General features: G+C 55.8%; 1 protein-coding gene across 1 annotated transcript in view; it reads right to left on the reverse strand.

Moving 5' to 3' along the window:
• CDH4 (cadherin 4) overlaps positions 1 to 22703 on the reverse strand; it is a 693168-nt gene that overhangs the window by 34326 nt on the left and 636139 nt on the right. Inside the window, exon 8 of the mRNA XM_050745081.1 lies at positions 9781 to 9918. Coding sequence (XP_050601038.1) covers positions 9781 to 9918 — 138 coding nt within the window. The remainder of the gene's footprint in view (positions 1 to 9780; positions 9919 to 22703) is intronic.

The following is a 22703-nucleotide window of genomic DNA, read 5'->3' on the forward strand; positions in this document are numbered from 1 at the left end:
GCTCATCGTAGAAAAATTTGGTAGAAAAACCAACATTCACAGAAATAAAATATGTACATTTACTTTTTTTTATTATTATACTTTAAGTTCTGGGGTACCTGTGCACAATGTGCAGGTTTGTTACATATGTATACATGTGCATGTTGGTGTGCCGCACCCATTAACTCATCATTTACATTAGATATATCTCCTAAGGCTATCCCTCCCCCCTCCCCACTCCCCACGACAGGCCCCGGTGTGTGATGTTCCCCACCCTGTGTCCAACTGATCTCATTGTTCATTTCCCACATATGAGTGAGAACATGTGGTGTTTGGTTTTCTGCTCTTGCGATAGCTTGCTGAGAATGATGGTTTCCAGCTGCATCCATGTCCCTACAAAGGACACGAACTCATCCTTTTTTATGGCTGCATAGTATTCCACGGTGTATATGTGCCACAATTTCTTAATCCAGTCTGTCACTGATGGACATTTGGGTTGATTCCAAGTCTTTGCTATTGTGAATAGTGCCGCAATAAACATACGTGTGAATGTGTCTTTATAGCAGCATGACTTATAATCCTTTGGGTATATACCCAGTAATGGGATGGCTGGGTCAAATGGTATTTCTAGTTCTAGATCCTTGAGGAATTGCCATGCTGTCTTCCACAGTGGTTGAACTAGTTTACAGTCCACCAACAGTGTAAAAGTGTTCCTATTTCTCCACATCCTCTCTAGCACCTGTTGTTTCCTGACTTTTTAATGATTGCCATTCTAACTGGTGTGAGATGGTATCTCATTGTAATCCTAGCTCGTGAGTAGCTGGGATTACAGGCACCTGCCATCATGCCTAGCTAAGTTTTGTATTTTGTAGAGATGGGGTTTCACCATGTTGGCCAGGCTGGTCTTGAACTCCTGACCTCAGGTGATCTGCCCGCCTCGGCCTCCCAAAGTGTTGGGATTACAGGAGTGAGCTACCATGCCTGGCCTTACAGATTTTAAATATGTAGATTAACCTCTGAGGAGCAGGGGCTGTGACTGCTTTGGTTTTCGCTGTAGCTGTCCTACACTCTGGCATAGGGAGTGCCCAGTGCAGGGTGAAATGAATTAATGCATGAATGTGCAAACATAATGAACAAGGCCTGGCACGTGGCACACAAAGTTTCATAAGAGATTTACTTTTTAATTCAATGCTAATACTATGTGTGACTTCTTCTTTTTTTTTTTTTTTTCTTGAGACAGTCTTGTTCTGTTGCCCAGGCTGGAGTTTAGTGGCATGATCATAGCTCACTGCAGCCTCCAACACCTGGGCTCAAGTGATCCTCCTGCCTCGGCCTCCCAAGTAGCTGGAGCTATAGGCCTGCGCCACCTCTGCTGTGTGTGAGATTTTTAATCAGCTCTCTGAGGCAGGTGGTGATGAGGCACTGACCTCATACTTACGACGTCTGCGATGCTAGACTCTTCCTCCTTCAAATATTCCCAAAATGACACCAATGTAGCCTCTTTGCTTAGGTGAAGTCAGGGTTCGACAACAAGCCTGTGGCCCGAATCTGTCCCTTGCTTTTGTAAATAAAGTTTTACTGGGACATGGCCACACCCGCTAGCTTGTGTTTTGTCTGTGGTTGTTTTTGTCCTACAATGGCAGCGTTTCGGAGTTGCCATGGAGACCTTCCGGCAGCCAGAGGCAAACAGTTACTCTCCAGACCATTCAAGAAAAGGCGTGTCTGCCCCTGTGTCAATGGCAGCTCATTTGCCTGCAAATCCCTGGGAACGTGGGGCCCTGCACGCTCCTCTGTGGATCTGCCCTTGCACCCCTGGAACAAGCACAGGAGCGGTTCTGCTGGGTGGTGGCCGCATGCCCCAGGGAATGGCTGGCATTTAGGGCCCTGCCCATAGTCCCCAGGTCTCCGTAGCTGGTGAAGGGCAGAGCGAGGCTGCTTCTCCTCTAATGGAGGCCCCCGGGGTCCTGGTTTCAGAGGCCCAGGCTTGACCTTTTCTGCCTCTGCATTGCTCAACCATTTGTGCTGCCTGACCTGCTCTGAAAACGGCCGTCCGCAACGCATCCATGCCCGCCGGGGACCCGCCTTTTGTGACTTTGGAACTCCAAGGACTGAACACGTCATGGTTTGAATTTCCATCAGTTGCTGGAAGCCAGAAGGTGCCCCCGGCTCCAGGCCGCTCCTCAGGTGTGACACGCAGGATGGCGTCTTGGTGATTTGCTGCTGTACTTAATTTCTGTCTGTCCCTCCCACATCCAGTTTCCCGGCAAAAGACTAGTGGCAGTGACTCAATATCTCATACAGACGAGCCATGGCCGACTGCGAACTTTGCTCCCTCGTCTTGACGGACAGTAGTGCCACCGAGGCCCAGCTTTGTCTCCTGGAAGGCTCAGGACCTCCTTTTGCCTCTTCCCACGGAGCAGGTCTGAATGAGCAGAAACGGGACTCTGCCGCTGCCCTCGTCACCCCAGCCCCGTGGGCCAGCATAGGATCGACGCTTTCACCGAGGTGCTGCTTGCTCAGAAGCGTCTGGCTGGTCCTAATGAGGCCTTGGCGTTCCCAGCCACCTGGCGTTGGGTGCTGCTTCTTCCGGCCGGAGCCTGGTGTGGACAACAGCATCTAACTGGAGGGACGTGCCCGAGCCTGGTGTGGACAACGGCATCCAACTGGAGGGACGCGCCCAAGCCTGGTGTGGACAACGGCATCCAACTGGAGGGACGTGCCCGAGCCTGGTGTGGACAAGGACATCTAACTGGAGGGACGTGCCCAAGCCTGGTGTGGACAAGGGCATCCAACTGGAGGGACGTGCCCGAGCCTGGTGTGGACAAGGACATCTAACTGGAGGGACGTGCCCAAGCCTGGTGTGGACAAGGGCATCCAACTGGAGGGACGTGCCCGAGCCTGGTGTGGACAAGGGCATCCAACTGGAGGGACGTGCCCGAGCCTGGTGTGGACAACGGCATCTAACTGGAGGGACGTGCCCGAGCCTGGTGTGAACAACGGCATCTAACTGGAGGGAAGCGCCCGAGCCTGGTGCTCGTGCCCAGCCGGAGCTCAGCGGATCCATCACTGTGACAAGCACAGCTGAGTGCCGGCCCTGACGGCTCCTGTCCAGCTGGGGTGTGGTCTGCAGCGCCCGCCACGGGGCTGGGAGCCACCTGGGGACACAGCCGGCCGCAGTTCCTCCGTTCTGTGATTGCTTGCTTTGGAAAATCGATAGTGTAAACCTACAAACCACAGCTCCTTTGGATGTTACAATGTCATTGCTTTTTGGAATTTAGTTTTCTATTCAGTAAAACAATGATGATTTCTGCTGAGTTCTGAATTCACAAATCAGAATTGTTGGATCCGTGGCTCTTGTGACCAGAAGGAAGTTGCGGGCGGTTTTTCTTCTTCCTCCTCGTCCTCCTCCTCCTCTTCCCTTTACAGACAGGAGCTTTGGGGGCAGAAGGGGGGTGTGGGGGGGTGGCAGAGCCCGCTTGCCTGAGCCTCTGCTCCCGCCTTGCAGCGCTGCTATGAGGGACAAAAAAGTGCTCCCTGCAACGCCCGCTTGAGGGAAAGAACCAGCCATTTAGCTCAAAACTAACTTGAACCCCCCTTTTGGGCTTTTGGGTCCATAGGCCAGGTTGGCTTTCTCCCTTCCCAGAAAGGACACAGAGGTTGACCCATCTTCTTACCCCGGATTGGAGCACAACTGCAGGCAGCAGCTTGTCTGTGCCAGGGTGAGGGACACAATTGCTATCAATCGTCATTATTAATCATACAACAGCCACAGTGGCCATATTATTGCTGTTCTACTCATTGGGTCTTTCTTTGAGTCAGGTATGCTGCCAAGGGACTGATATCTGGGAACACTCGGTCTTCACACACCCATCAGGCAGGAACAGATGAGGAGACAGAGGTACAGAAGACTCTGCAACTTGCCCAAGGCCAACAACTGGTCAGTGGTGGAGCCAGGCTTGAAGCTGGGGAGTCTGGCCCAGCGCCCACCCCCAGCCCCTGGGTCCCACCTCTCCCAAGCAGCTTGGACAGGCGGGTCTAGGGAGGCCTGAGAGACTGGCGGGAGCACTGTGGCTGGGAGGACTGAAGTCTTGACCCCCAGACCGAGGGACCCCAGGTTTCTGTGTGTCCCGGCCTTAGGGTTGTCCTTCCCAGTCCGTGGCTCCCCCATGTCTCTGGACCGACATCCTGTTGGTCCCTGCCCCAGGATGGGCCCAGACTTGGGCTCTCAGAAACGCCCCCTCTGCAGCTGTCTCTAGGAAGCCGTTCCTGGTGGGAGGAGCAAGGAGGCGGGAGGTGATGTCAGGCGGGCGGGAGCTCCTGGTCCCTGCAGCTGCCACCTCTGTGCTCGGAAAAGCTGGCTCCGATTAATTATTTATGGCCGAGGCTTGCACAGAACACCCAAGCATAATTAAGGGCACTGAGTCCATTCTGATTTTCAGATACCCGATTCTTGTGCTCAGGACTCACGCTGAATTGTAATTTCTCCCCTTCTTCTGTAGAAGTCAGGGACTCACAGGGCTTGGCCAGGGTGGGTGTGCAGCCGGGCGTGAGGGGCCGGGGATCTGTGGGTGAGAGCTGCCCCGGGCCAGCCCAGCCAGTCCCCCTGCCGAGGTTGGCCAGTAGTCTGTCTATCCTGCAGAGTTGGGGCTGCCCTTCCTCCCGGTCAGGAGTGTCACTTCTGAGGAGGGACCGCAGGCCGCATCCTCAGGCGGCTTGGGGCGGGAACTTCCAGAAGGACCTCAAAAACATGAGGGCCACAGATCCATAGACCCCAGGGCTCCTAAGTTCAGCTGACACCCCTGCCTCTGGCAAAACCATTTTTAACCCCTTTGAGAGAAAAATCTGTATTTCCACATCAACTGTGATAACCAGGTACTGGCTGAGCCAGGCACGTCCTAAATGCTGGGGACCCACTCATCCTGCCCTTGGAGAGCCTGTGGGGAAACCAGCACGACTCCCTTCCCTCTTATTTAAAAAATATTTAACCTGATTTTATTCACACTTGCCTTGGGATGGGGAATAGATCATTCACAATGACAAAGTACAAAATATGTCTTATCATGGATGCATTTTAAATGACAACAATAATATACCTTAATAATTTCTACCACCCTCTTCTTTTTTTTTTTGAGACAGAGTCACTCTCTCTCCTAGGCTGGAGTGCAGTGGTGTGATCTTGGCACACTCTAACCTCTGCCTCCCATGTTCAAGCAATTCTCTGCCTTAGCCTCCTGAGTAGCTGGGATTACAGGTGCATGCCATCACACCTGGGTAATTTTTTTTTTTTTTTTTGTATTTTTAGTAGAGATGGGTTTCACATCTTGGCCAGGCTAGTCTTGAAATCCTGACCTCGTGATCCACCTCCTTGACCTCCCAAAGTACTGGGATTACAGGCGTGAGCCACCGTACCTGGACCTCCCTCTTTACCATTTGGGGAAACTGCGCTGAGAAGGTTTTGGTGACATTGCTACAAGCCCCTCACCTTTGAAAGGCCAAAACGGACAGGATGCCAGGTCTGTTAAAGCTGGAACCATGTCTGCTCACCACCCATCTCAATGCCCCTGGGATGGGGGCCTGGGGCACCACCCGTGGCATTTTTAGAGCAGATTTATGTTGCTGAAGTCTTCAACTTCCACATAGATCAGCAGTGCTCCTGATGACACCTTGAGATGGGATTAATTCTAGGTGGAAAGCAGGGATGAAATCCTGCTGCTTGGCCGGGCGTGGCGGCTCACACCTGTAATCCCAGCACTTTGGGAGGCCGAGACGGGCGGATCACGAGGTCAGGAGATCGAGACCATCCTGGCTAACACGGTGAAACCCCGTCTCTACTAAAAAAATACAAAAAAACTAGCCGGGCGAGGTGGCGGCGCCTGTAGTCCCAGCTACTTGGGAGACTGAGGCAGGAGAATGGTGGGAACCCGGGAGGCGGAGCTTGCAGTGAGCTGAGATCCGGCCACTGCACTCCAGCCTGGGCGACAGAGCGAGACTCCGTCTCAAAAACAAAACAAAACAAAACAAAAAAAGAAATCCTGCTGCTCAGAGAGGTCCAGCGATCCGACCTTGGCTACGCAGCTGGCAGGAACCAAGAGGAGGGCTAGTGCTGGGCTTCCTGACGCCAGGGGGCCCTCCCTGTGGGCATGTGTGTGGGTGGGGGGTGGGCTGGAGGAAGGCCTGTGGTGCCAGATCTCCAGGGTCGCCCTGTGCTGGCTGGACCTGTCCCTGAGAACTTCACTGCAGGACCCATGCAGTGGTCCTGCATAGGAGGCCTTGGGGCAGGGTCTGAAGCTTGTGTCCTCTGTGGCCACCAGCTTCTAGCACAGCAGACCCCACGCTCACCTGCTGGAGGCAGTGCTGAGGGCCGAGGGTCCCTGCTCAGCCTCACGTGGGCAGTGCAGCCATGCTCAGAGCCAGTGAAGGGAAAATAACTTTTAATTAACATTTAGGACTCAGAACTGGATCATGCAAATCCCCTGCATCTCTGTAGCTTTTGCTGATTGTTCTTGATTAGGCTTGGTAAAAATAGCCTGGCGGCATGCGCAGCAGCATGGCTGGCCCTCGCCATCCTGCTGGCCCCTTTGCCTGCTCCATCCCACGGTAAGGCATGGACAGTGTCCTGGGGCTCCTGCCTGTCACTCATCTTCAGAAGGACACACCAAGGGCCGTCCTAACCCCGAGTATTTACAGACACCCCTTCCCCATGACCATGTGACCCAGTCACCTGGAAAAGCCACCCCAGGGTGGAGGGGACCCTCCCTGCCAGGGTCATTCATCCATTGTCCACTCACTAGCACGTCACCTCGCCGGCCTGACCAACGCAGCAGACTGCGGATCCTCTCCCAGCCTGTATTAGACCGGGAGGTGCTGTGGACACTGGCTGAGAAGCACCTAGACATATCTGCGTACTCCTCAAGAGATGCCATTTCCCTGCCCCGTGATCTGGGGCCTGGGACCTGCCTGAGGCCCTCTGGAACCAAGAATGGACAATGGCCCAACTCTGGGAGGTGCATGAGGCTGCAGTAGCCTGTGCTTAGCCATTGGAAAAGCACAGGGATGTGTCTCTCTAATAAATGCCATGGGGACCCTCTGCCCCAGTCCCAGGAGGAGCAGCCCCAGGGTGGTGTGGCCGGTCAGCAGTGGCCGTGAAGGTAGCTCAGTGCCGAGGGCTGCTCAGTGCTGATCAGTGCGGGTGGCTGGTTGGTGCTGGTGGCTTGTCAGTGCTGGTCAGTACTGGTTGCTGGTCATTTTTGGTCAGTGCTGGTAAATGCTGGAGGCTGGTCAGTGCTGGTGGCTGGTCAGTGCTGGTCAGTGCTCATGCTGGTCAGTGCTTGTGGCTGGTCCACTAGGTCTAGAAGGGCCTCTGCCTTGGCTTCCCAGAGTCTCGGGAGGGGGACCAGAGACGAGGGGTAGGGCTTGCAATGGAATGATGGGATTCTCTGAATTTCGGGATTTAGGACCACAGTTTCCCTTGTTTAACTTCTGCCCCCCAACATCTCAGAGAATCAGGTCATCCCCACCTTTTGTTCAAGGGGACACAGAGGCAAGAATTCTCCCCTGCAATGTGCTTCAAGTTGCCTTGAGCCAAATGCAGAATTCCGTTGGGGGCTCAGTGTGACTCCTGGGCTGGCCGTTTTCAGAGGCATGTGCAGGTCAGAGGCTTCCTGCGGTTCTCCGTCTTCCTTCACAGGGATGCCGGCTCCAAGAAAGGCAGAGACACCTGCTCCACACAATGTGCGTCACCTTCTCCCCTCCCTCCCTGCCATCACTTCCTTTTCTTTCTTGGAGTCAGGGAGGAAGGACAGCTGGGGCTGCCTGGCCAGCTGTGTGGGTGCAGCCCGGCTGCGCTCTTGGGCCTGGACGTTATTATTCTGCAGGGCCCTGGGGTTAGCAGCTGCTTCCCCTATGTCCAGACTCCCCGGGAGCCTGGCCCTGAGCTTTTCCTGCCCGTTGCTCATTGGCCGGAAGAGAGCAAATAGAGACTGAAGCCAAGAGAGAAGGGGGTGTTTTCCAAACCATCTGAACGCCTTCCTGGCCAATTGTATGAGAGCTGTTGCATCCTGGGGCTGCGCCCTGTTAAATGCTCCTCAGGCTCCTGGTTGCCCTGGCTGCTTGCTGCCTGGGACTCACTGCCAGGAGCCTGAGGGTGCGCCTGGCGCATCCCAGCCCTGCCGCAGTGGTGCTGAGCTGGCTTCCTTCGCTGTGATCTGCCATCTTCCCACCAGATGGCGCTGTGTGCTCACGGCCACCCCCGCCTGGTGCAGCTGCGCCCGGGGCCCGGGATGCAGGACGCAGGAGGGGCCCAGATGCAGGACGGGTGCCGTGGTGAGGGGCTCTGGCCTTGAGTTGCCTTCTCAGCAAGCCGGCCTACCCACAGGGAGGAGCGTCTCCCTCCTGACCCCATCCCTTCCCGTCCTTGCTCCTGACCCCATCCCTTCCCATCTCCCTCTTAGCCTTCCGCAGCCCAGAGTCCTCATCTGTCATTGGGTTAGTCGGGGTTGGCTGGGATCAGAGGCTGGCTCTGCACCCTGGCCGCACCCTGGGGCCCAAGGGGCAGCTCCACAGGTGCAGCTGGTGCTGCTGCTGTCATTGCTATCATGTCATTGCTATCATGATTGACACACAGCTCTGTGGGGGCCTAGGCCTGGGGGAGAAGCGGGTGATATGGTTGTAGGGGCAGAGAAAACCCTGAGATCCTGGCATCTCGGGGTCACGGTCACTCTGGGAGCCCTTGCTGACCCTCCCCTCTGCACGTCGCAGCCTGGTGCCTTAAACCTTCCTAGAGGGGTTCCCGGGGCTGGGCCACGTGCCTGTGATATCAGCACTGCTACAGGGGCCCAAAATGACAGCTTGGGGACACAGTGTTGTACCCCACGGACCCAGGGAGTCACCACAGAGGGTTCTGGTTGAAGAGAAGGGCAACAGCCGAGGCTGGGACCTCCCCAGATCGCCGGGCAGCAGGGAAGTGGGCCCATCGAATGTCTGTCGGCGCGGTGGCCTCTGCAGATTTCAAGGGAAGGGCCCCTCCTGGTGGTGCAGCTGCCCTGCTGGAATCCAGAGGAAGCGGGGGCCGCATGCCTTACAGCCCTGTCTCTACCATGTTCCCACCAGACAGAGTTTGGCCCCCTGTGAACTGGGGGCTCAGGACCTCGCAGTGGACTTTCAACAACATTCAGTGAGTGGTCACTCAGGTCCCAAGCAGCCGGTATGGGGCCCAGTCACGACCCCCTTTCTGCCAACAGCGGGCCATAGAGGGTCGGCCAAGTTCCACATACAGGATGGACCCGCCATGCCAACGCTCCATCTGGGCATCCCCCAAGAAGGTCCCACACGCACGCCTCCCAAAGTGGCAGTAACATCAGCCCAAACAGTACCAGTTACTTTCTGCCAACAGCGGGCCATAGAGGGTCGGCCAAGTTCCACAAACAGGATGGACCCGCCATGCCAACACTCCATCTGGGCATCCCCCAAGAAGGTCCCACACGCACGCCTCCCAAAGTGGCAGTAACATCAGCCCAAACAGTACCAGTTAACTCCTCTAGACATCACAGAGATGCCTCCCAGGTGGCAACCGACCTCCGCCGCAGGTCCCCTCCCTGGCTGAGCCCTGGCCTCTCCCCTACTGCGCACACCAGGAGTGGAGCCACTCCACACAGCAGCCCCCACTGCCCAGGGCCTTTCTTACATGCTACCTGCCAAGCACCCATCAGACAGAGCTGCAGAGACAGAGGGAGCTGCGCCGCACGTCAGTGCATTCCTGCCCCGCACAGGCCATGCATCACTGGGCGGCTTCGAGGGACTCACCGTGCTGGCGGTAAATTCTGGCGGGTTGTCATTCACATCTGTCACCGTGATGATGGCTGTGGCTGTGTTTGAGAGGCCATAGTTGAGATTTCCTTCCATGTCTGTGGCCTGAACGATGACTGTGTACTGCTGAACTTTCTGGAAGGGAGACACCAGTTGAGAAAGAACAGAGAATCAGTTTGGGTTTTAATTGACAGGGTACGTATGGAAAGAAATCTGTTCACAGGAACGGAGTTCCTGGAGCCAGTTCTCTTTCATCGGGGGCTATGTGCTGGGCGCAGGGCCTTCTCCAAGCCTCCTGGATGACACTGTCTGTCGGAGTAAGTTTCTCCTCCCCTCGCCATGGCTTAAGGTGTGGCATGAAGAGGTTTGCTTGTGTTTTCGTCTCTGTGGTCCTGCCATTAATAGGGGTAGATCACGTTTGGTGCCAAGATAGAAGGGAGGAGAACAGGAGAACAGGGGAGAAGGGAGGAGAACAGGGGAGAAGGGAGGAGAACAGGGGAGAAGGGAGGAGAACAGGGGAGAAGGGAGGAGAACAGGGGAGAAGGGAGGAGAACAGGGGAGCTCAGAGGGCGCTGGGGTTGCATTCGGTCTGGAAAACCAAGCAGGGAGTTTGCAAAGGGAGGGATGCCCCACAGACCCGGGTCAGGAGGGACCTCGTTTCTTGAGTGTCTACCTTGTCCAGCTGAACTACGGGTCAGACATTCAAATGGGAAGAAAAGACAAACCCTTGCCTTCTCTTTGCAGGTGTGGAGATGCAAGCATGCTCTCTGCTGGAAAACGCAGTCCTGACAGGGCAGTTTACTGCGCAGGCGCAGGTGTGAGCTTCAAATGGCAAATAAGGCTTGGCGGGATGAGTGCATTTTATTAGGCATTGAAGGAGTCTCATGGCCTTTCTCTGCAGAGCCCTTGCTGGGAGTCCGTCAGTGCCAAAATCCCTGAGCTGGCAGAGGTGGCTTTTCCACACCTCTGCTCTGACCCAGAGGCATGAACTTCTGAGGTGACAGCTGAGGAGAAGCTTGTGGGCAGCTCCCTGCTGGGACCACAGCCCGCCTCTCACCAGTACCATTAGGGGAGGGGATTCTGGGGACCAAAGCAAAAAAGGGACCCTGTGAAAAGCTCTCCAAGTGACAAACAACCCTGAGTCTTGCTTCTCTAAGAGGTTAAGGGAGAAGACCAGTTCCTAGCAGTGTGATTCAGTGAAACACGCTCAAGTTCCATAAACTGGCTCCATAAGGAATTACCAACAGCAGATGGCCACCAATATTTTCTCTTTCCAACCATCATCCATCCATCTCTCCACCCAGCCACGCACCCCGATCCACCATCCCTGCATTCACCCATCCATCCATCTATCCATCCACTCACCCACACATCCATCTATCCATCCACTCACCCAACCATCCACTATCCCTCTATCTGCCCCACATCCATCTATCCATCCACCCACTCACCCATCTACCATCCCTGTATTCACGCACCCATCCACCATCCCTCTATTCACTCACCCATCCATCTATCCATCCACCCACCTACCCATCCACCATCCCTCTACTCATCCGCCAATCCACCTATCCCTCTATTCACCCACCCATCCATCTATCCATCCACCCACCCCTCCATCCACCATCCCTCTATTCACCCACCCATCCATCTATCCATCCACCCACCCCTCCATCCACCATCCCTCTATTCACCCACCCATCCATCTATCCATCCACCATCTCTCTATTCACACACCCATCTACCATCCCTCTGTTCACCCATCCATCCATCTATCCCTCTCTTCATCCACCCATTCATTTATCCATCCACCCACCAAACCACCATCCCTGTATTCACCCACCCATCCATCTATCCCTCTATTCACCCACCCATCCATCTATCCATCCACTCACCCCTCCATCCACCATCCCTCTATTCACCCACCCATCCATCTATCCATTCACCCACCCCTCCATCCACCATCCCTCTATTCACCCACCCATCCATTTATCCTTCCACCCGCCCAGCCATCCACCATCCCTCTATTCACCTACCCATCCATCTATCCCTCTATTCACCCACCCATCCATGTATCCATACACTCACCCCTCCATCCACCATCCCTCTATTCACCCACTCATCCATCTATCCATCCACCATCTCTCTATTCACACACCCATCCATCTATCCATCCACTCACCCACCCATCTACCATCCCTCTGTTCACCCATCCATCCATCTATCCCTCTATTCATCCACCCATTCATTTATCCATCCACCCACCAAACCACCATCCCTGTATTCACCCACCCATCCATCTATCCCTCTATTCACCCACCCATCCATCTATCCATCCACTCACCCCTCCATCCACCATCCCTCTATTCACCCACCCATCCATCTATCCATCCACCCACCCCTCCATCCACCATCTCTCTATTCACACACCTATCCATCTATCCATCCACCCACCCACCCATCTACCATCCCTCTGTTCACCCATCCATCCATCTATCCCTCTATTCACCCACCCATTCATTTATCCATCCACCCACCCAACCACCATCCCTCTATTCACCCACCCATCTATCGCTCTATTCACCCACCATCTATCCATCTACCCACCCCTCCATCCACCATCCCTCTACTCACCCATCCATCCATCTATCCCTCTATTCACCCACCCATTCATTGATCTACCCACCCACCCAACCACCATCCCTCTATTCACCCACCCATCCATTTATCCCTTTATTCACCCACCCATCCATTTATCCATCCAGCTATCCACCCATACACCCTCCGTCCCTCCCTCTTTCTACCTTTCCATCCCTCTGTCTTTCTATTCCTTCCTCCTTCCCTCCAAGACCAGCCAGCCCCAAGCCAAAGTGGCAGCTGATGAGAGATGGATGAATAAGCCCAGCCAAGGATGGAAGGGTTTTCCAGCTGAGCCTAGCCCAAATTGCCAATTTGTGGAATTGTGAGCTAAATAAATAGAAATAAATGGTGGTTGTTTTAGGCTGCTAAGTTTTGGGATCTTTTGTTATGCAGCAAAAGCTCCCTGGCATACATCCAAACCCTTAACATGGCCGCAGCACTCCATGTGTCATGGCTGCTAACCCCTCTGGGGCCTCATCTTGAATCAAAGCTCCTCAGCCCCCAGATGTCCTTTCCCACGGAATTCTCTCCTGGCCCTCCAGCCGAGCATGCTGTCAGCTCAGCCTGCTCTTCATCCATGACTCATTCCTGGCTTGCACTTTTACATTTGCTGTGTCCTCCCTTGATCGTTGTCTGTGTCCCTTGCCAACCTGAGCTCTGGGGGCCATGGCTGTCTCATCCATCACCCACTGTATCTCCAGGGTCAAACATGGGTCCAACACAGAGTAGGTGCCCCATGACAGCAAGTTACTGTTGCCAACAACTCTGGTGACAACAGAAGATCTGAGGAATGACAGAGGGGCCTGGTGCTCCATGAGGTGTCTGGATGGTCTGTGGACAGCTGTGAGTCACCAAGGGGCATCACATGATCCAACTTATACATGTAGCAAGCGATGGCCTGTGGGCTGAATCTGCCCATCACTGTTATTGTAAATAAAGTTTTATTGGCACATGGCTATGCTCATTTACTGACACATTATCTACGGCTGCTTTCACACTTGCCAGGCAGAGCCGAGTATCTGCACAGAGACTGTATGCCCCACAAAACCTAAAATATGGACCACCTGGTACTTTACAGAAGATGCTTGCTGACCTTGGGCTCCAATGTCAGGCAGTGTAAGCCACTGCCACCTGGACAGGCCTGAAAGTGAGGCCACAAGCATCTCAGGGAGGGAGGGCTGGGGAGCCAGGGGAGGCTTCCTGGAAGAGGCAGTCACGCTGCCTGAAGGTGACAGGGTGAACTGAGGGCAGGGCTGGGAGGTGCGGTTGGACCTGGGAGGTGGGAACACAGCAGCCAATCAGGCTCAGGGGTGTTCCACATGGCCTCCACCCAAACCAGGGTGACTGTGGCCTGGTGACCAGGCCCAGCCTACATGGGGCCAAGGCTCAGTGCAGTGCGGCGCTGGCTCCTGGGCCCCCTAGTGATGAGGCAACATGTGCCTCATCACACAGCCCTGACTGTTGCTCTGAGCGATCTCCCTCAAGGAGGCAGGTGTCAGGGGCCTCTTGGAAGGGCAGGAAACTGCTTCTCAGCCCATGCCTGCATGGCCCCTGCAGGGGATCAGTCACCTGGAGAGAGAGGGGAGGACTGCAGAACTCAGAGCTCCTGCAGGGCCGAGGAGAGTGGGCTGCTCAGACTCCCTGCAGGAGAGGGTTCCGGGGAGGCTGTGAGGCTCAGCAGGACAGGGAGGGGCCTGCAGGCTGCAGAGCTGTCAGCAACCTGGGCCTCCTGTATTTGGTGGCCCCCTCTGTAAAATGGGACAGGACCGTGTGCTCTGCTGACTGCACAGCCGTGACTAGTTGCTGAGACAGTGAACAGGAACGTGCAGCCCAAACCAGGTTTTCATTGTTTCTCCCATTGTTGGCTTTCTCCCCTCCCTCATTACCCCAACATTTGCCCCACATGACGCCCTGTTTGCACTGTGCCCCCCACACCTCCTATCCCTGCCCTTCTGTGCTTGTGGCTGTGTTGTCCCTCTCCATCCTCCCGCTGGTGAGATCCCACTCTTCCTTCCAGAATGAGCTCCCCTTGTGCCTCTGGAATTGATCTTGCCTCCCTCATTAACCCTGGAGATGCAGCATGACCTGGACAGCCACAACCCTGGCCACCTCTGCTGCAGGCCAGACTCTCCTGGAAGACCCAGAATGCCCCGAGGACTGAGTCTTGTCCAGCTTTGTGTCCAAAGTACCAGGTACAGACCTGGCACACAGTTGGTAATCGGTGTCTGTTGAGGGAACCAAGTTAATGAGTCATGCCTAACAGAGTTGATATTTACCAAGAGGACTAGAACTTGGAGTCAAGGAGATACAAACAAATAACAGAAATAGCTTACATTTACCTGGGTGCTACATCCTACTTTGATAGTTTTCTCACAGTAGGTTAACCCTTACCCTGCTCCCATTTTTCCTTTCTCCCTCATCCTTCTATCCATCCCCTTACCTACCCATCCATCATTTACCCATCCATCATCTGCACATCCATCATGTATCATCCACCCATCCATCCATTCATAATCCATCCACCCACCTGTCCATCATCCATCATCCACCCTTGCATCCATCATCTATCATCCATCCATCCACTCACCCATCCATCATCCATCTATCCATCCATCCATTATCTGTCCATCCATCATCCATTCATCCATCCACCCATCCATCATCCACCATCCACTGACCCATCCATCATCCATCTATCCATCCATCCATCATCCAAGTATCCACTCACTCATTCATCATTGATCCATCCACCCATCCATCATCTATCCATCCATCCATCCACTCACTCATCCATCATTGATCCATTTACCCATCCATCATCCATCATCCACCATCCACTCACTAATCCATCATCCATCCATCATCCACTCACTCATCCATCATTCATCCATCCATCATCCATTCATCCATCATCCATCCATCACCCACCATCCATCCATCCATCCATCCATCCATCCATCATCCCTCATCCACCATCCACTCACTCATCCATCATCCATCATCCATCCATCATCCATTCATCCATCATCCATTCATCCATCACCCATTCATCCATTGTCCATTCATTCGTCATCCACCATCCCCCTACCCACCCATCACCCATCATCCACCATCCATCCACCCATCCATCATCCATCCATCCATCCATCCATCCATCCATCCATCCATCCTTTAGAGACACCTCTCCTTATGTCAGGTGGATTACAACCACCCAATAAGGAAGCTGAGGATCTCTCATCCATCCATGAGATAAGGAGACTGAAGGAGGTGAGAGAGGCTTCTCCATGGAAGTCCAAGGGGAGCTGGTTGTGGAAGGAAGGTGGGGGCTCACTAGAGGGAGGAGGGAGTGACAGCATGAGCTGCAGGCACAGCAGGGCTGGGGCAGGAGGTATGAGGTGCACGGTGCAGAACAGGGCATTACTGGGGGCTAATGCGGAGGCTGTGAGGGAGGGGAGAAAACCAACAATGGGGAGAGAAACAATAAAAACCCAGTTTTGACTGCATGCTCCTGTTCACTATTTCAGTGACTGGTGTCACACTGCGTAGTCAGCGGAGCTCATGTTTCTTTACCATTTACAGAGGGGATGACTGAATTCAGTGAGGGCCAGGCAGCCTCATGACCTCCCCAGTGCTACACAGCTGACCAGGGCAGAGTGAGGGGCCGGTTGGGGTCCCTGACGCTGGGTTGGTCTGCGCTTCCGGCCTTTGTTATGGATGGGACTCAGGCAGCACCAATAATGTCCACAGTGACATCAGCTCGATGCCCGCTGGGTCTCCTGAATGTGGGATGGACGTCATAGAAACAGCAGAGCTGGCACCACCCTTGAATGGCTGCTCTTTGCAACCTCAGGGTCAGGATCTGCCTTCTAACTGTGGATCAATGTGTGTCCAGACATTCGCCAGGCCTGAGGCCTTGGACTTCATGGCACTGCCCACGGCAGAGGTCCCTGCCCCAAGGCTTCTTGCCTCAGGATCCCAACAGAAAGAAAATGTGCCTTCCTGTTCATCACGACAGAGACCAGCCAGCCCACCTCTGGAAGCTTCTCCAGCCTGGCCGCGTTCTCCTTCTCCTGTCAGCATGCGGCCCTCCCTCGCAGTGGCTGGATGGAGCCTGAAGGCTGGCTCTGCCTCTGGCTAGGACACTGCAGAGATGGGCTGGGGACGGTGTCAGCACCAGTGCACAGGCTTGCCAATGCGAACCCAAACGCCAGGTACACATGGCACCTTGGCGAGGGGCCGGAATCCTGCCTGCGGAGCCTCATTTCATCCATGCCCCATCTATGTGCACTGGCTGTGGCGGTGGCTCCGTGGGGATGTGGCTGCATCTCACCTCAGTCCCTGCTCCCCGAGGAAACAGAATTGGGTTTTCTGACAGGGTAGCAGGCAGCCTTGCTGTGGACACTTTCTTCATTTCTCACCCAAGTTTCTCTTGTTCTTTACAAATCCTATTCTCTTCCCCCTCCCAGGACAGATTTGGAAATTGAAGCTGCAGGAGGCTCTCAGCAGCCTCTTTCCCGGGCGCGATGTCCCCCTCAGGCGGTGCCCCACTGCCTGCCTGCACCAGCTCCCCTTGGCCACCCATCCTGCAGTGTGGGGCCCCCAGGCCGCTCTCAGCTACGTGTTTATTTGGCTGTGGCCGCCTCCTCCTGCAGCACGGCACCGCCGGAAGGACCAGACTGGAAAACAGGAGACTGACACAGGCCGGCGGCAAAGAGAGGGATCCAAGCAGAGAAGAATGTCAGCCCGCGGAGAAACCGCTGTCACAGACCTGCAGCATGACATCATTCTCCAAGTCTCCATTTCTTCAGTCATTGAATCAGAGCCGGTTCATGGAAGCCACTCCTGGCTGCGGTGCTTTCAATGTATAGGAAAGAAATGTATTCTTTTCTATATACTGAAAATAAATAAAGCATTATAGAAACCCAGAGACACGTACAGTGTATTGTGTGTGCACGTGTGTGCGTGTTTGTGCACGTGTGTGCATGCCTGTGTGTGTATATACACACATGTGTGCACCTCTGCAGGCATGTAAACCCACATGTGCATGGATGTGCATGCGTTGTGTGTTGTCTGTGTGTGTGCAGCTGACTGCCACTAGAGGGCAGCTGGGTCTCGATTTTGAGAGGCAGGGCAGGGGTGTCTCCTGGCTGGGTGGCGGCAGGAAGCTAGACCCCCAAGAAGGAAGAAGTCTCCAAGGAGACCCCCGGGAGCAGCCAGTGGCCTTCCTGTTGGCGGGGCTTCTGAAGTCCAGGCAGGGTTGGCCTGGCACCCTGGGAGCACTGGGGAGGTGGGGTCAGGCTCCTGACCTCATCACTGTCCCCACCTCCCCCTTTTCCAGGATGGTATCTGGGACGAGAGGGTGGGTGAACAGGACCCAGGCATGTGCTCGTGAGGCAGCCACGGGAGCTCCCGCAGACGGGTCGCTTGCAGACGTGGCTGGTCTGTACGTAGCTGGCCAGGGCTGGCTTGGCTGGAGGTTTCCATGTATTTATCTAAAAGGCTTACATGGGGCTGCACCCTTTGCCCTCAAGTGCATTTCATTCCTATGAGGCGGGCGAGGGGAGCCCCACGTTTGCCTGTTCTCAGAGGAGTCTGGCACCTCCTCCTGGTGCCTCAACAGACCTTGCGGTGTGCGTCGGCCGTGTGCAGCCTTCCAAGGGCCTGTGCGGCACAGGGGCACGGCGTCCTCCCACTTTGCAGAAGATGAAGGCCCAGGACTTCCCCGAGGTCAGGGGCTGGTGAGTGCTCTGGAGGCCGGCAAGTGTCTCCCAGCCTTCATGGGACAAACAGATGACCCAGGACTCAGCTCTGGACCAGCGTCCCAGAGTCCCCTCTCCATGGCTGACATATGCAGCCTCCACTTCCCATGTCAATCCTCGATGGAGGTGTCTGGGCAGGCAGTGGGAGTCCTGCACAGCCAGGTGTGCCCTGCTGGACGCCTGCTCGTGTCCTGGGCTGCGGACCCTACCCTTCCTGCTTCTGCCGGATGCAGGGAACATGGCAGAGGTCTCTGGAGCCAGCCATGCCGTCAGCAGTGGAGCTGCAGTGAATTCATTAAAAAGTGATTTGGCCATTTTCAAGTTCAAGAGGAGGGAAGAAAACCACAGTGGGCCATCCCTGGGGTTTCTGCTCACCTCCCCATAGCTCAGCATGTAAATTTTGCAGAACAGCCATCAATAATGCAGGCGGCCGGCCTGCCCTAGAAAGGCATCAAAGCTTCCTGAGTTGAGTGTGCCCTGCCCATACCCAGCATCGGCTGGCCGGCCGCACAGCCAATGATGCACCCTGGCAGGAGCCATGCCTGGAGCTCAGATCCTGAAGTTCTCCTGGGTGCTGCCCCCACCCCAGCCACCATCTAGGGGTGGTCTCATCTGCCAGGCTGCAAGCACGCCTCCCCCACCTGCTCCGGGCTCCTGCACCTAGAGGTGGTCCGAATGGGGATATAAAAGGAGTCCCAAGGCCCTGCAGCCCAGGCTTGCAGACGCCCTGCATCCCTTCCTTCTGGGTGAGCCGGAGCCAGTGCCAGCGTGACGGTGGCTGCTGCTCTGGGAGCTTCTCCAGCTCTTCTCAGGTCAGCGCTGCTCCCACCGCTTCCTCCTGGACCACACACTCCCCAAGGGTCTTCCCAGCTATCACTGCTGGAACCTCCATCCCCTTGGAAGCTGACAGATGGAGCAGACAGAGGGCCGGGCCCTGCTCCGCGTCTCATCCTCAGGCTGCACAGCACCTGGGGTCTGTCCGGAGCCTGAGAATGTGACTCCGGCACGAAGATTAGATGCTATGGGAGGAGGGAGTGCAGGCACCGTGGAAAACAGGCTGGCAGGTCCTCACAAGTCAAGAGTCAATACAGGGCCTGGCAGCTTCACTCCTGGGTATGTATCCAAAAGAGCTCAAACCAGGGGTTCTGACAAACACTTGCACGCCCTCGTTCAAAGCAGCACCATTCCCAGCAGCCAAAACGGCCAAACAGACAAGTGTCCACTGAGCGATGAACGGACAAAGAGAACGTGGTTGCCCCATGCAGCGGAATATTATTCAGCCATAAACAGGCATGAAACACAGACACGAGCTACCACGGTGACGCTTGGTGAGAGACGCCAGACACGAAACGCCATGCGTGGAACGAGCCCACTTACAGGAAACGTCCAGAATAGGCAAATCCATAGAAGCATAGAAGCGGAGAGAAGATTCGGGGCTGCTGGGGCTCACTACCCCCTGGCTCTGCGGCCTGTGCCTCCTCCAGGACGAGGGGCTGAAACCCGGGGACCCGGCCCCTTAGCTACCCAGGCTGCTGCGTTGAAGGAAGCGTGTCTTGCCCAACCTTCCGCTCAGCTGCCCTTTGCACACCCAGGACAGCGACATGCAGCTGCCTCAGCTCTTGTGGGTTTTAGGATCCCTTGGGGCCTCCGGTGTCCCCAGCCCTGGCTGTACTCACTGGTGGCCCAGAGCCTCTGCGCTGTGCCCCCAAGCCCAACTCCAGCGGACCCTCGCCTCTCACTCTATAGCCAGGTTTGCTTTCTGCTGTGCAGAGCTGGATCAAACCCAGAGAAAACGCCGACCTTTCCCAGTTCCAGGCAGCGAGTCCTCCCTTGGCCTGGTGCTGGGGGCAGGGAAGCCACAAAGAAGATCTCTGCTTCGTAAATCCACAAAACCCACCGCATGGGGGTGGACGGGGTGGGGGATGCTGGGACCCTCTTGCTTCCCCCATCTCTCTCTCTCTCTCCGTCTCTTTTTCTCTGTCTCTCACATTCTCTGCTGGGCACAGAGGGAAGAGGAGCTGCCAGGAATGACTGCTGGTGATTCCAAGCATCTAGATGTCTGGGAAGAACAAGATGGTGGCAGGCAGGGGAGGTCCCGTCAGCCCAGCAGGCACTGGGGGCTCCTCCCTGGGGCTCTTCTGACCCCCGACCCCTGGGTCTCAGAGGAGAACACCTCCCTCTCCAGGGGCCAGGCAGTCACACCTGACTGTGGAGGGCCACGTGTGTGGAGGGCCACGTGCCTGAGCTCTCCAGGGGCCCGGGGTTTCTGAGCCATGGATTTCAGTGGCTCTCGGAGTCCTTGCCCTCCTGTGGCTGATGCTCTGGGGAAGCTTTTCCCAAACTGGGCACTGTCAGCCCTGGGGCTGGGTCGTTCTCTGCGGTGGGGCATCCTGGGCACTGAGGGGGGGCTGAGCATTTCTGGCTTCCACCCATGCAATGCCAGCGGTGCCCCCACCCAGCGGTGACAACCACAGATGCCATCACTTGCCCAGTGTCCCAAGAGGGACGTTGCCCTAGGTTGGAAACACGGCTCTAGGGGGGGAGACCGACGGCAAATAGCAAAGAGTATCCCATCAGCTGGGGACAGAGGCCGTGTAGAAAACACAGCAGGAGAGAGGGACAGGGTGCTCCGTGCGCTGGATTAAACCGGGCGGTGGGCAGGGCTGTCTGCCAAGCAGACATGTGGCTATCGAGCCGTGGGGAGCTTGGGAGGAATGTGCAGGCAGGGGGAACAGCCAGTGAGAAGGCCGGTGGGCTCGGGGTGCCGGAGGAGTGGGGCTGGGTTTGGTTCTGACTCTGGGTGAGACAGGAAACCATGGTGGGGTTTGAGAAGACAAGTGTTCACATTGCTGTCTGAACAGGATTGCCAGGCTCCTGGGCGTGGACAGAGCAGGGGATGTGCAGAGGCTGGAGACAGTGGAGCGGGTGCCCTGTGGTCTGAGTGGCTTCCGCCAGGTGTGGGGGAGACAGCGGACACAAAAGAGAAGGAAAGGCACGTGCAGGCTGGCCGGGAGACTTCTCGGACACGCAGGAAGAGGCGGGGGGCTGGGGGGGCCACACCACCTGGGGTGCTGGGAGACACTTGGGAATACGCTGCCCTTCTGCAGACACGCTCCCGCTCCCATTCTCCTGAGATGCACGGGCCTTTTTGTCTCTCATTTTCTCACTTATGATAGACCTAGAGAAGTATTTCTTTAAGGCAGGGAAAACAGCCTCACACAGTGACTCAGGGAGTACCCTGGGCCTGGCGTTGGAGCCCCGGGAGGGAGGGGCTGCACCCTCCGGGCCAGGGGCTTCAGAGCCCTGGGTGGTCACTCCCTTAGCCCAGGCCTCCTGGAGCCTTGCAGGGAAGCAGGCCCTGCGACCAGCAGATCTGAATCTTAAGGGAATGCAGAAGTCGGGCTTTGAATAGAAATCTCCTGCTTCAACACCGGCCGAGTTAAAACAAGATTAATACGAACTGCACCTCTGTGGTGGGACCTGTCTCTGGGTTTGAGACCCTGGATCTGACCCACAAAGGCGCCGTGCCGCCGAGGGAGGGTGCAGATGAAATCCCTGCTCCTTCCTCCCAACCTGGCTTCCACGTCACGGTGCCGTCCTGGTGTGTGGTACCGCCCATGTGCAAATGGCCAACCACGCTGTGTGCCCATAAAGCCTCATCACAAAGCCAGACACAGGCTTCTCGGCAAAAGGGACTGAGTCTGGCTGTTTCCCGTCAGGGTCTTGTCAAATGAGGTGACTTAAAAACAGCAGTCCAGAAGGCCAGAGGTTCGAGGTGGAGGCGTGGGCAGAGCCCGGCTCCATCCAGGGGCTTGAGGGAGGACCCACCCTGCCTATTCCACCTCCTGGAGGCTCCAGGGACCCTTGGCCTGTGGCCTTATCGTCTGGTCTCTGCCTCAGTCTCCATGGCGCCTTCTCCCCTGTGTCTCCCTCTGTCTCTATAAGGATTTAGGGTCCACCCCAATGCAGACGATTTTATCTCCAGATCTTTACATCTGCAAAGGCCCCTTTTCCAGACAAGGTCACATTGGCAGGGGTCAGGGCGTGGACATAGCTTTGCTGGGGACCACGATTAAACCCAGTCCAGATGCTGATTGGGCCAGGTCTGTGGCTGGGCCAGTGGCCCCCAGGTGACCTGGACTTTCAGCTGTGACGTCTCACTCCTCCCCACCTGCAGCCCCCGACGTGCTGCCCCCTCCTCTTCCTGCCCTCTGCCTGGCACTGGCCCTTCTCAGATGGAGACGTTGGCCACTGCTCCAGCTACAACCCCAGTCGCCTGGGCCCAGTTCCAAAGGCAGATGAACAGTGGTCAACTAATTGACCACTGGAGGCTTTGAGGCGGGAGCCTTGGCCGCTGCTGCCACATGGAGCCATAATTCTGGCCACGGTTCATGCTGCGGCCGGCTCACAGGAGTGGCTCGCTGGGGAGCTGCACCATGAAATGGCTGATTTCTTCCGCAGTCACCGCTTCCCTCTCCTGCAGCCCTGCCCCGGACCCACACCTTGGCACTTTGGTTACGA

The sequence above is a fragment of the Macaca thibetana genome, chromosome 10 (assembly GCF_024542745.1).
Source record: "Macaca thibetana thibetana isolate TM-01 chromosome 10, ASM2454274v1, whole genome shotgun sequence".
Classification (NCBI taxonomy): Eukaryota; Metazoa; Chordata; class Mammalia; order Primates; family Cercopithecidae; genus Macaca; species Macaca thibetana.